This window comes from Empidonax traillii, unplaced genomic scaffold (genome assembly GCF_003031625.1).
Source record: "Empidonax traillii isolate 1590-97213 ecotype Southwest subspecies unplaced genomic scaffold, ASM303162v1 scaffold398:size1781980, whole genome shotgun sequence".
In the NCBI taxonomy this organism is placed as follows: Eukaryota; Metazoa; Chordata; class Aves; order Passeriformes; family Tyrannidae; genus Empidonax; species Empidonax traillii.
Genome location: NW_020955591.1, coordinates 955,406 through 970,187, shown reverse-complemented (window position 1 = coordinate 970,187; position 14,782 = coordinate 955,406). Strand labels below are relative to the sequence as shown.

At 38.8% G+C, this 14,782-nt stretch overlaps 1 protein-coding gene across 6 annotated transcripts in view; it reads right to left on the bottom strand.

Moving 5' to 3' along the window:
- Positions 1-102: 102 nt before the first annotated feature.
- Positions 103-14,782, bottom strand: part of WDR20 (WD repeat domain 20) — a 44,902-nt gene continuing 30,222 nt past the window's right edge. Inside the window, exons 3-6 of one of the 6 annotated variants that reach the window (XR_003572344.1) lie at positions 12,097-13,374; positions 10,260-10,326; positions 1,996-2,770; positions 103-1,011 (exon numbers count right to left, since the gene is read on the bottom strand). Coding sequence is in view for 4 of the 6 variants with exons in the window: in XM_027893600.1 (XP_027749401.1) it covers positions 958-1,011; positions 12,097-13,374 (1,332 nt within the window). In the remaining 2 variants the exon portion in view is untranslated. Of the gene's footprint in view, positions 1,012-1,995; positions 2,771-8,777; positions 8,837-10,259; positions 10,327-12,096; positions 13,375-14,782 lie in introns of all 6 variants that reach the window. The other 5 variants (XR_003572343.1, XM_027893603.1, XM_027893602.1 and 2 more) reach the window with 5 other exon arrangements.

Sequence of the window (14,782 nt, the reverse complement as noted above, 5' to 3'; positions counted from 1 at the left end):
TGTTCTACAAAGTTTAGATAGTATTTCTGTACCAAACATTTAATTCAACAAAGGATCGGTTACATCAAAAGTGATCGAATTTGAACAGAAAGTAAACAAAAATGCATATTCAAGATAGTTTAATATGTATTTTCTGAATTAGAAATATCACTTTCTTAAATGAATGAGAATCTCTAGTGTAATGATCCGTTACTCCCCTCCCCCATCACTGAATTACATTATTTATACATATAATACAGAGCCGATTGCAGTTGAAAACAACAATATTAAAATAAATGTTTAATAGATACAAAGGATCTTTTCTCCACAACATAGTTTTTCTGGTGTCTGAACACCAATTTTAAAGTAATTCTCTATTAGCATTAAACTATTTAAGTGCAAAACAATTTTGTTTTAAAAAAATCTATGATTGCAGCATCCATCTTCCTGAATAACATTTTGAAGCCAGAAAGTAATGACTTTCATTTTCCATGAGTGCATTCCAGGCTGTCTTCTAGCCATCTCTGGTTAAAAAAATCAGTGCAAAATAAACAATGGTGAAGTACTAGTTTAACCATTGAACTTACTTGAATTTAAGAAACATATCTTATTTTACACTATATATATATATATATATATCTTTTATTTATATATTTATATAGAGAGATTAAATTACACTGGACTTGAAAAGTATAAAGAAAACCAAATATGTTACTACTTTTTCCTGCAGCACCGAAGGAAGCTTTTTGCTTTTTCTCCAATGCAAACTCTTCCTTGGGTGAGCAGCCTACCAGGATCGGCTGTAGTGAGAACCCATTGCATTTGTCCTTTGCAAGTCACTATGTGATTCACATAATTCCATGTTTACACTCTGCCACATTAAAATTTGTGATGCTCTTTGCCTGAAGAACAGCTCCTGGTTCCACTGTCATTACTTCTTGTCCTGCGTTCAGAGATTTGCTAGCAGTAGTGTGATGGCTATACTACAGTTCCACTTGGAGAATTGGCCTGGTTTTGGGATGACAATAAACCCTGCAAACAAAGCAGTTTACATTAATCCAGCAAGAGAACCTGACATGAATTTTATAAAGTTCTTAACCTGAACCTACAATGAGTACAATTTATTTTTACCACCACTTGCTTACTCCAGACATCAGCACCTTCTCCTACACAGGCTCTAAGCCACCACGGTCTCAGCCAAGCAGCACACAAAGAGCTCTCAGTCAGGAACAAAGCATGTGCGTTTAGGACACGGAAAGGATCTGATCCCAGCATTTGGTTTAATCTACCTTGCACTTTGAGTCACTGTGAACTGTGAAACTTTAAAAATCATACACCAAAAAAGTGATCAGTACTTTATTAGGGCAGTGACAAACAAATCTGTTCCACTATCAACAAGTTTGACACCTGACCGGACAGGGAAGCGCTCCATCTCTTTTATGTGATTGAGTATTACAAGCTTTGAATAGAAAAATAGATAATATAACCAAATATTTGTTTTGGTGATTTTAAATGAGAATGAAACACTGACAAAAGCTCAGTAAAAGCTTCCCATGACAATTTAAGCTCACATTCAAGAAAGCTTTTAACCAGCTCCTTTATCCACCCTGCCATTCAACTCAACAGAGACCTGTTCCATTTCAGACAGCCCTGTGACTGTACGGACCCCTCACTGCACAGGGGCTACTGCTCTGGGTTAAGGCAACTGTACCTATGGATACACCTGTGGATACCAATGGACAGCCTGCATTTCAGATTTGTGCACAGTAGCCCCTTTTTAATCAATCATGTAGAAGTAACTGTTCATCAGTCTTTTTTAGGAAAAGCTTAATATCAAAATACAATTTAACATTCTTTCAAGGTCATTATTTAGTTCTAACGAGTGCCAGCAGGCTGAGGAGCACTCTGGCAGCTGGAAGCACACCAGAGACTATCCCCATGCAACTCCTCACCATGTAGGCATGATAAATGCACTTTCAGCAACTCCCCTAAGCAGCTCCCAGCTTAGGTCCTTACCTCAAAATTAGGATCCCAGGACTCAGATCCATCAAACTAGACAAGCTCAGGCAGCAATTAGCATACAAGTTAGAATTATGTCCCATCTTCAGAATCTACAGGAGCTCTTTCATGCTTGGATCCAAGAAATGAGAGGCCATGACTGATGGAAGATGTGGAAAGAGGGCCAGACTGGGTGGATTCAAGTCATCAAGTTTCTACTAAAACCAAAGCCCTTCCTTTTAAAAAACCACCTGATGTACCAGTTCAAACACGTTATGAACCTGGATAGTTTGCAGGAGTTATAGCAGACTCTGGGTCTGTGTAACACATTCTATATTTATTATAAGATGTATTTATAATAATAAAGGATGTGGCACTTCATTTGGTGCCCTCCATGGATCTCACCTGAAGGAACGTGAACACTTATTTTTATCTGTACTCGTTTATGCAGGGGTTTTGTGATTCTCACACTGTTGAGGTAGACTGAAGTGGGTTGTTCTTTGCACTTGACATTCAGGTTGTGCAAAGATACTGCATATTTCATGAGAACAAGAAGTTTCCTAGTTATTAGTTAAGGACTAGATGGTGAAAGAAGGCAGAACTTTAGAGCAAACAAGCCACTGAAGCACTTCTGAAATTTTTTACCAAGGAATTTTTGTTGGAAAGTGATGAGGATGAATCAGAACTCTCTAGTTCATTACTGAAGCATTCTTCACAAGTCCATTAAATCCAGCAGCAACTGGAAGGTCTTTCTTGCCAGAAGATTACATACACTAAGCAACTTTCAAGTACCCTGGAAAAAGACATCCAGGGTATTATTTTCAGTCTTTAACAAATCAGCAATCCAGACTATTTATATGCAAATACGTGCTTTGTAAGCACACAGGAAGCACTAGGGATGGCATGACATCAAGTCTTTTTCAACAGGCTCATAACCACACTAGAGAGAGGGAGAAATAACCACTATCTTAGTACTGGGTTTACACTGTAACACAACCAGTTGTTGGGAAACAAAAGGAAGAGTCATTTGTTTTCCTGGAATTCCTCTAGAAACTGGTAGCACATACTGACATTCAGTGCAGTGCCTTATTCTCTGTAACTACCAGCCAGCCTGGAATTCAAGTTCCAAATGTAGGAACAAGGAGTCAGTCTTGTTTCATCTCCCAGGCCACGAATGCTCCCTGCTTTAAAGAGCAGCAGTGCAGTGCAGAGGGCTTTCAGTGAGTCCTAGGAACTCCCAATATTTCAGTCCTTGCTCTGAATTAATTCTGCAACTCTGAGCAGGCAAGCCAGAGGAACACGGATGTGGAAATGATCTCAAGATCAATATCCTCCTGCTCCTGCAGATGAAAAAAAACCTTTGCAAGTCCTGCCTTAAAACTTGGAACCAGGCTACAAGGGCCATTCAGAACTTCACTCACACTGGAGAGACCAGAAAGTCTATGAGCATTTCCAAGTACTTCGTTTCAGAAGACATCTTAGATACAAGAAAAGCAAGACTATGAATTTGGTTTTTAGGCACAGAAGTTTCACCAAAATGGTGAGAGCTCTTCATGCATCCTGAAAAAGATTGTACAGAATTCTGCCATTATACCAGAGCCTTCCAAGCAAGGCTATGAAAGAGATTATGTCAGGTGTAACAGGAAACTTTAAAAACATTAGAAAAGCAAGTGAGGGCTCAAATAAAGTTACTCTTTTGATACAAAAGCTCCCCTATAAGAGTCTGGTCTGTAATACAAAGGGTGTGGGACTAGAACAGCTGTAATTGTGTTCTCTGGAATAACACAGTGGGTAAGGTTATGAAAAAATACAAAAAGCTCCTGCCTGTAAGGAAAGAGTAAAGCCATTAGAGCACAGTGCCTGCTGTGATGGAACCACCCAGTCTGGTCAAGCAGGTGGGAAAAGATGGAACAGAAGCTGCAGCAACGTAGTGGGGTGACATCCGAGCTGCCCCACTGAACAGCTGTGACAGGACCGTGGAAGAGCAGAGCCATGGCAGCCACAGCTCTGCCGGGTGGTGCAGCAGCTTCAGGCTCTGGGACAAACAGAGCCCACTGAGAAAGCAGCACTGACAAATTAAGAGACGGTTCAAAAACGTTTTGGAAACAAATGTAGTGTTTTAGGAGTAGTAGTAGTAGTCTGTCAGCACGTGGATCTAGCAGGGGGTGGGAAATGGAGGAGTTATGAAATACAGTGCAGGAATTTGATAAAACACTGTTCATCTCAACCTCGGAGGTCCCCCAAGTGGGTGCTATCCCATCTGCCATCTTAATGGACACTGCAGCTGACAGATGCAGCTTTCAGAGGATAGTGTCACTTGTCCTCAATCAATTAGCACTGAGTACTGAACACAGGCTGTTTCAGCAGTATCTGCTGGGGCTATCCGTGTTTGTCTACACATTCTCTGACTCCCTCAAACACACAAGACTTTGCATGTCTGGTAAAAATAGGCTTGTGTGGGTAGGAATGAAAATCCCCAACAAACAGGATCGGGAGGGTCATTTGCACCTCAGGTTCAGAGCTGTGATCTGAGGACCTGCAGCAATGACAAACTCTCCTCCCCCTTCAGGAGGTTGCAGGGGTGGGTATTTTTTTTAAAATGCCACATACACTCCAGACAAAAGCCTGGGTTTTTTTTCTAAAGACACAAAACATAAGGTTTCACAACAGAAACTAATTCTATGAGAGATCAGCATGTAATTGCTGCATTAAAAACAAAAAAGAGGAATATACTACGATACTTCTAAGTAGGAAAAAAGTCAACAGTAACTCCTGAGTTAATATTTTCTTCGTCTAAATTAGAACAGATTTAATTGGAGCCAAAGGTGCAATCATAAACGGCAAGTTTGGACACGTGAGTGAGATATGGAAAGTGCACATTTCCGTGCTCCTTCACAGGGCTCTCAGCACACGCTCCCTTCACCCTGGACAGGAGCAACTCCTTCAGGGAAACAGCTCCCCTGGCTCTCAGGAATGTGCTGGATGACAAACTGTGCTCCTCTTTCTACTTTCTGTTTTGAAAGGTAGAAAAAAATGAAGGGTTCAACGCAACAAACAATCCAGTGTAAAAAAAAAAGTCTCGTAGAACACTTCACTAATGCAATTAAACCAATTAAAATATGGCTGAATTAACAAATGCCCATACAAAAATGGCACTGACTTGTTAAACTACTTCTATTATTCCCAGTATATGTAATAATGGGAATTTATTATTTGAAAAATATTCCATGGGTAGTTTATTCTTGTCCAGAACCGTGATATTTGTGGAGTAATTAGCAAAGTAATCTCGACTGAGACCTTTGCTCGACAAAAGAGCCCACATCCATTACAGTATTTCAGCAATAATATGCCAAAAACAGAATGAGATTTCTCACATTTGTTTAAACTTCTGTAGTCAAATCAGCTGAACTGGTTTTAAGGTTTGCACGAACAAATTCTCCAACAATTTCTTGTTAAATAAATGCTGATTCATTTCGATAAAAGTCTCTGAACAGCATCTACTCACCAAATCAGATATTAATCTCTAATGGAGATAAAATTGCTTAACTGAGAATGCTCAGGAAAGCACATGATGAACATTCCCATAACATGCAACAAATTGTATGGGATTTAGGGGGTACAGCAAAGCTTTACACAGTTTGTACAATGGGATTTTAAATGTATCGTTTGTCTTCCATTTGCCTTTTTTTCTTTGTTCTAACAGCGTTACAGAAAGGTATAAGTGCTTAAACCATTTGACACCAGACCTTATAAAAGACTGTAGTGGCTTGAAGGTTTCACTTGCAACTTCTTTTGTGTGCACATAAAGGAGGTTTTTTCCTAACAGACCTGTGTCACCATTTTATTCATTGTCAACAAAAAGCAAAGTCAAGGCTGGTAGAAAACCAGCAGACTAACTGAAAACCTGTGCAGTGGTATTAGGCAAGATGACTTCAAGAACAGTGTATGATTACTGAATGGAAGATGGGCACATCCAAGAGGCAAAAAAAAGTTAAGATGCAACTACTTGTGTGTTGGGAAAGGCTAAAATGGCTTTTGCCAGCAGAGATCTGACCTGCCTGGAACAACAGAGCCTTAACCTTCACATAGGTATTGTGGGCTCAGAGTTTCTCTGTTTTCCTCAAACTACAAAAGCTGGTAAGGTGTGAAATTTTCAGATTAGAAAATAACAAAATTGAGATAAACCAGGGAAAGCTTCAGGGCAACCCCATCTGGGTTAGCTGTAAAGTGAACATGGTCTTAGCAGAAGAAAAGAGCTGAATTAATTTGATAAGGTTGACCAGCACCTACCTAAAATCCAGCTTAAAACCCCAGAAAATAACATGATCATACAAGTTATTTCCTTGAGAAGTTTGTGCAACACTATTAAAGACAAGTAAGATGACGCCTTCATGTTCCAAGACATCTTTTTGCCAAGTATCTTCTCTGACCACAAACCCTATGGAAGTTGGTTTTGTTTCAGGCTCACACTGACTTGAGAGAAACTGGTTTGATCAAGCAGTTCTTGCATCATTTGATGGATGTTCCCAGAAGCTTTCAAGCAGATTTCATTTTGTTCCTATATGGGCATCTCTTCTTAAATATACATTTATGTTCTATGTATAGATCATCACAGTGGTCAATCAATAGCTTCTGAAGTACCACAGAGTTCTCAAATTCACCTCAGAAAGACGATTCCCTCACCTTTAGTCTAGAGAGTATTTTTGCAGAGACAAACACTCCTCCCTGTCAGCTTGGGCCCAAAGTAACTCACTTTTGCACTGAAAATCCTAAAAATTCCTTTGAAACACTTTAGTAAATATCATTTGTGTGGCTCTTTCACCAGTTAACACAGAACCACTGCTGCAAGGGTGACACAATCCTCAGTCCCTCAGATGGAAGGGGAATATATTAAGTCTTCGCTAAAATTGACTCCCAAGAAATTCTGCAGCCAAAGTTTTACACTGGTTTACTTCTGGTTCACTTGAATCACCTGTATGAGCCACATCCTCGGGGCTGTAAATTCAGCATTCATTAGGTAAACACCAAGATCTAAAGCCAGAATCAAGAACAAACCCCTGCACCAGAGTCCTTAGAGGAAAGAGCTCCTGTAGAGTCCTAGAAGGAATGACAACACTCTGCCCCAGCTCCTGCCTGACAGGCAGAGAGAATCTGAACGCACTCGTGTCTGTGTTCTACTGGATCTGAGTTTAAACAAGTTCGAAAAGCGGTTTGGTGAGTGTTCTGTTACATGTTACTCTAGTCCTAAAAAACAGCTATCATAAGACGTGACCTTATCAGCAAGATTTAAACATCAAAACATCTGCATCGTCTTGAGATGAAGTGAAACATTGACTCAGAGCAGTTACAGATGCCAACAACTTCTGACTTTAAAATATGGCAAGTTAACAGTTCCATTGTGGCCGTTTGCTCAGCACAGTGTGATGGCATAAGACCACCTAAGGACTGCAAGATAAATTAAAACTCAAATGTGGAAAGGACTATTGAAAGTTATCTACATTTACAGTTCAATCACACATTTTTATTTAACATCAGTATACAGAGGACAACCCCAGCAAGTTATTTTGTAATGTCAAGTATTTAGTAAAGTTCTTCAGCTGTAACAGTGACAATAGAACAGCTAAAAATAAGCAGTATGAAACAAACATGATCTTCTTAAAATTATAAATATACCAACAATACCTCTTAAAGCTTAATTATTGCAACAGTTAAATTAACAATAGTTCATGTTAGAAAGGCTCTATGAAATTTATTCAAGTTGTCAAGAAATTAGATGGAAGTGTAAAAAGGAAATACATATGAATTTTACTTCTGATTTTCACTAAAGGTAGTCAATACAATTTTGTACAGTATCACCTAACATGTCAATCTTTAACAAACTCCAGTATACAGAATCATAAAATGCAGAAAAAATATTTTAATCTTTACATGTAAATTGACAGTAAATTAACTGACACAAATTTTATTATTGTAACATAAGCAGGCCAGCATTTTAAATATTAATTTAGTAGCTTTATGTTGTTAAAGGGGCAGACATATACAGTCATTCCAAGTACATACTCAAATTTTAAGAGGTGATAATTCAGAACATGGGTTTTCTAGAAAGTGTTTAGTAAAAGTCATGTTATTTCCTAGTCCAGACATCCTAATCATAAAGCCTTTACAGGGTTATGATCTCTCCTGGCTTTACTGGAGTCACTACTCACACCTCCTCACTCACACACACACACTCACACTCACACCCACACACACCTTGCTATAAATATCACACCAGTGTACTAGGCTTTAATTCACCCTGATAATGGGGGTAGGCCGTGTGCAACTTTGCTATTATGCACATCACAGAAAGCTTCAAATTTTCGCATGGTAACCTGAAGTCGTAGAGCTGTGTTTCAGTTTTACTATAATCATCCCTGAAGTTTATACAGATACCGTATCACGTTGAAAGAAATCTATTTGATAGTACTTAAATACCAGCAATTGAACTTCAATTGTAATGATGAAATGCTCCTTTCCATTGAGGAAGAATTAGTATGTATAGCTGCTCGTCTCACTCAAATATAGTACATGAATGTTTAAGTACTTTCACTAAAACAGAAGTCATACTAAAACATGATACTGTACTACAATTGTAGTTAACTAGAAAATTCAAGGATGTTATAATTTAAGTCTTAAGTTTTCCTGTACAATAAGTCAAATAAATAAATTCCATGTGCATTTGTTTTACAAAGTGGTAGCATGTTTCTCTTGCCAGGTTATACACTGCCATTTCACCTGGGGGTGCTTCTGGCCAATCTTACCTCGAGCTTTCTCACACAGGAAACTCATCAGCAACTTTCATTCACGTAAAATGGAGTCGCTGCAAAGATGGTGAATACTCAGTTCTAAAGTCAAACACAAATCACACAGGTTGTGCCTCGGACCACTAAGTTCAGAGAAAAGCTGTTTTGCATATCCAGCTACTTTGGTTTTTTGGGGAGTTTTGTTAGGGTTTTTTTAATTGCTTCTGTAATTGATTCTGTAATTCAGTTTGAAGTAGCTACAAAGAGAGCACATAAAGTTTACCTTGGTTCCTTTAAAATACTTTTGCTACGTTTCAGATTTATCCAAGAGTTCTGTAATCCCATTTAGGTTTCCTACCAGGGCCTGGGAAAGGCAGGGGTGAGAGATGACAGCTCATTGTCACCACGCTGAGAAGAAAAGTTCATACTCCTGTTAAGGCAACCTGTTCTTCTCACCACCTGAACCTTACTCCACAGAAACAGGCTAACAAAAAATGAGATCCAAAAATTGAAGCTAATGAACCATGAGCCTCACCCAACTTGCTTCTAATTGAATTTTGCCATTTACTTTACCTCACTGACTGGGATTTCACACGGCAGTTCTGGAAGTGCAGTGCCAGAACGGCACCTCCCGTGAGGAAGCTCAAGGTATGATTTGGGACACACAGAAGCAATAATTTGGAAATTTTACAAACAAACTGCCAGGACACTGTCAGCACTGCACAGCCTATCGACTAGCATAAGGATCACGGCTGAAGAGACACTTCTGGATTTATTTTCCACTCAGGGCAGCACCAGCCCAACCAGAAAAATAAACAGAACTTGTCATACACTGTCCAATTATCCAGCATGTCTTTTGATGGATACTGGAATGGAGAGGGAAAGGTAGGCTCAGTGGGAATTACATTAGACACAGCAAGCCTCCTTCACTTTTCCATCCAATTCTTTCTTTAGGCTGGCAGTGGCATCAATTTATTGAAGGCCTTTTGAAGGCAATGATGGAAACAGCAGCAAGACTCAGAGGCTTTCCCTCTATAGAGCTGGCAGATGAAAAAGTGACGGAGTTTTAAGATCATTTGGGGACCCATATTTCAAAGGAAGACTAGAAATAGCAACTTTAAACCCCAGAGTAATGGGACAGCCTAGGATAAAGCAGCTGGAGAAACAGAAATGATGGTATATAACCCAGTAAGAAAGACACCACCATGAGTGTTTTATACTTTGACAATTCTCATTAAATAAAATTAAGTGCTTTCCTATAAACAAAAAGGATGCTTATAACGTCCTTCTGGCACAAGTATTTTCCTATCAAAGCCCTGTAAACATGCCATCAAAATTTAGTTTTTACCAGCAGTGAGCTCACTAGAAATGCAAGTGAAATCAGAAAAACAAATTAATTTGAAAATTTCTAAGTAAATACATCCTAAACAATATGGCATTTACATCAGTGTGCAATATATTAATTTTGAAAGTGATAACTTCAGCATGAAAATTACTTACCTGTAATTAAAGTTTTCCATATTGGCCAATACATAAATCCTGATTTTTGGTACTGCATACTTTATCTCTGAAATATTTGAAATGTCATATTCCAAATCAAAGTCAATACACAAAAATATTTAAGTTATACTCAGTCTAACAAACCCACCTCAGCCACTGAAAATAAATGTAACAATGTAGTGTTTAGTAGTATGCAAAGGAGTCTTAGAACCAAAAGAAAATATAGCTCACAATAGCAATCTGAGGCACTGCTGTAAACATCTAAATTTAATTCATAAGATGTGAAGTGCACTGAGCCACAAAAGTATAACTGCTTTAGTATTTTCATTTCGGACAAAGATTTTAAACAGTTTAGTATTTTGAGGGAGTGCTCTTTTTTTTTTTTTTTTTTTCTTCATTAATGCTGGATCTCTAGTTCTCAGACAAAAAAATACTTTTAGGTAATACCTTCCTCCCTTCTCCCCAGAGAAGGGTTTACAATTTTTAGTTTTAGTTTCAACCTTTAAATATTCATTAAGATGCAGAGCAGACACAGCTCTCTATGTATATGCCTATGTTGTGACAAATTTGATAACATCTCAAAGAAACCTACATTATATAAACATGTTTAAAGAAAAATTATTGAGTTTTACTTGGAAGTTTCTAGCAATGAAGATGTGGTATCTAAATATATACAGTACCTCCACTTCAAAAGTCAGATTTATGAACCAAGTGGTTAAAACCTAACGAACAACAGATTTTCATTTAGGTTGCCCAACATGGCAGTATTCAGGTATTACCAGATAATCTCTTTTACTTCAGGTGATAATCTACATCCCCTTTCAGAAATTTTCACAAAAATAATGGTCCTTTTTTGCTAGACCAACTCTGGTAATGTTTTCATAGCTGTGTTCCTTTGAACTGTTGCTGGCAGACAGAGCTACTGTAGCACAAAGTACTTTTTAACAAAAGAATCACCACATTTAGCGTCATTAAAAATTTAGCTTGCTATACATTGGACAGAAGAAAAAATAAAGTTTTGTAAGTGTTCAAGTGCATTAACAACAAGAGTTAGAACTAGTAATAGGTTTTAATGTAGGTTCAGTTGATGGAACAGGTGCCATCAAAAGCAGGAGCTTGTCAATGATCGAATTGCCTAAAACCTGACAGGAACAGAACACTGAAACTACTCAGAGAAAGCTCGCAGGATTTTACCTAACTTAAATACATAAATCAATACCTGGCTAAAATTGGAGTTTCTTGATAATACTGATTCACAATTTCAAGAGCATAAGCTACAGTCAGTACAGGGCTCACAGATCTGTGCATAAAATGCCTGATGTTTGAATAAGAAGTGGTTTCACAGTAATGGCAGGCCACCACAGAAAAGTATGGAGGAATAAAACACTTTGGCTTTAATTTTTTCAGAGGCTCACATTTTTCATTAGACTTAAAAAGCAGCAGCTTTTCATAAGCTACTCTCATTGGGAGTGCTGTATTTTGTACAAAACATTAGAAGGATTATAATTATTTTAGTGTTTGACAGGTTTTACTTCAATTTTTACATAAACAGCTTTCACCATGTTGTGGTTATGCTTAAGTATAAGAACACTGATCAATAGTTTAGATGCACAGTATTTATTTCTTCTGCTGGAAGGCAACTATACTTAATAATTGTATCCAAGACACTTCAAATCATTCAGAAATATGGCATGCAGTATCCAAAAGTATGGCTCTGAGGATATTTTTTTTACATTAAGCATAAAGAAATTTTATATTCAACATTCATTTATATTTCAAGAAAACTATCTATTCAGAGTTCTAGTTCTTTGATGCAGCATTAAGGATTAAAACTTACCACTTTACCAGGCCTTGCCCATGTGCAAATAAATCCCTCCTGACAAGCAGTGACTATACAGTCTTCAAGAAAAATTAACACAGTCAGTCTTTCATGTGCTATCTTTTTACAGATAAGAGGCTCTAACAAGGGAACATCTTCCATTCGGGGACAGAGAGGTGTTCCCAAAGTTTTAGCTGGGTCCGTTTTGGTTTTAGTAACTAGGTTCAGTTTGTCACTGCTCTTGCTAGATATATGTCCCATGCTATGGTTTCTCTTGTGATCTTTTTCATGGTGTCTTTCCTTCCGATCGTGTAGCGATAAGGTTGCAAATTTACTAACGCCAGAAGCAATGGCACCATCCATGACACTGCTTTTACTGCCAGCATTTGAGACTGCAGAGTGTGGAAGGCTGTTTGATCGTGGAAGAGGAGGGGGTACAGAGTTTCCAGGTGTTGTGATACTGTTTCCATTACTTCCCGGGTTAGTTCCACCACTTCCTGCAGGTGGACTTGTGGCATTCATGACATTTGTATGTGTCCTTGCTCTTGAGAGAGGTTGGTGGGGGAAGAGGATATCTTCTGTAAGATCCCACAAACAGAGCTGTGTGTCCTGGCCTACTGAACCAAATCTATATGTAACACTTACTGGGCGACTGTCTGTAGAGTTCCTTTTGGATAGTCTAGATTGCGTGCTATTGGCTCGATCTCTGCCAAAATGGAGGTCTTGGAAATCCTCATCACTTCCGCTAAATTCCATCGGGTCACTCTCTTCTACACTAGTGGTATACGGATCGAACGCAACGACACTGACCCACGATTTGTGTCCGTGGCCCCTCGCTATGACTCGACAGTCCACGAAAGACCAAACCGTCACCAAGTCATCCTCTCCGCCTGTCACTATGTACTTCCCATCGGGACTCCAACACACACACAGCAGTCCTCCAAAGTAGCTTTTCATTGTACCATGCAATTCCACCGAATCAAAGTTAAACACGCGAAGAAAACCATCCTGGCTCACGCACGCCAAGAACTTCCCATCGGGGGAAAAGGCAAATTCATTCAGGGCACCCTCACCTACTGTCCATTTAAGCAGAGGGTTTCTTGTGGATTTACTCTTGCAAGTGTGCACTGCAAAACTCTCTCCTTGTTTAAGTAGCTGGTAGTGCGGGGCTGTGGTACCACAAGTGTGCTCCACGTTATACAAGTACATATTGCCACTGGAATGAGCTACTAGGAAAAGGCTTTCCGAACCTGGTACCCATTTTACACAGGTTACTCTGGACTTGTCTATTAGTCTCTGTGAAAAACAAAGAAGATACACATCAGAAAGTCTGAAAATTAAAGTTTTCATGATTAACTGTAAATCTGAGCTCTCTGGGGGATGACGAACAATACTTTAAGTGAACTCAACTTTCTAGACAGGAACTATGTTACTGTATTTGCAAAAACTTATCAGGCAATAAAGAAGAAATCACTTTCAGACAAAGTACTTTCAAAGGTTGTTATTATGGTCCAGTCACATTCCACATAGACCATACTTCAATCAAGCCAATCTGTTGCTAAGAATCTGAGGGTAGTGCTCTTAGGTTTACTTTTCGCTGTGTAGGCTGAAGAGCGTGAAAAGGAAACAAGAAAGCACCAAACGAGCTAGAGGGGAAAAAGGCAGTTACTCATCTGTGTTATAGAGCAAACAGGTTACAAATCAACAACAGTAAATTCAGGCTCTGTTTTTACCTGAAATCACAACAAAAAAATCCAACTTCTGAAATAAAGGGAGGCTTTAGGAGCCTCCAGCAGCTTTTACTGATTCAGGGAGCAAAGGCTACACACACAGTGACCTCGTTATCCTCTGGAAGGAAAGTCAGTAGGTAAATGCACATGGTTTGGTGAACTCAGAAGGCACCACATACTCTTCCCCACCCTCCAATTGCTTTTCTTTCAATAGCCAAGGACCTGCCAATACTGTTGCCACCTGATTAAGCAGTTTCTTTTAAAGCAAAACATTTTTATAGAGTTCATCATTGCAAAAGAACAAACATATATTAAACAAACGCTCCTGGTGGTGATGTCTTCAATGCTCTAAGAACTGAGAGGTAAAGTTTGACTCCTTGAGTTTGCTCCTCCAGTTCTGGTGGACTTCTAAAACTTACCAATTTGGCCATGGCACCACTCAGCTGCAACTGTAAAGTAATTCTTTACAAGCACATTCAAGATTTGTACTTGGCATACTGGTTATAAGCTGAAAGAAGAGCTGAGCTATACAAAGAGCCTAAGGGATACCAGAACAAGTTAACAAACCCCTTACAAACAAAGAAGAAAAAAAATCCCCAAAAAAACTTGCTATGTTGTTTATCATATAGAAAAATCCCAAACTAATGGATCCTACGTGGACTGTTACCTGTTCTGGGCCTGTAACTGTCACTTGAAAGCAGCACCTGGCCATTTTAGATTATACTTTTTCTGCTGTCAAGCCTCAGTGTAAAACCAGAGAGCCTTTCTCCTGTAATGCCTCACTGGTTAAGTTTGCCGTGTTGTACTTGAGGGCTGAGAGATGAAACTAAATCTGGCAAATTTCCTTCAAGTGTGGCAGCTTTAAAGTAACATATTCTGCGATTCTGTTGTGACATTTTAAACAGTTTTTCACGTGTTCACTGACATATCATTCAGATCTCAATAATGATGGTATCAGAAATTAGGTACACACC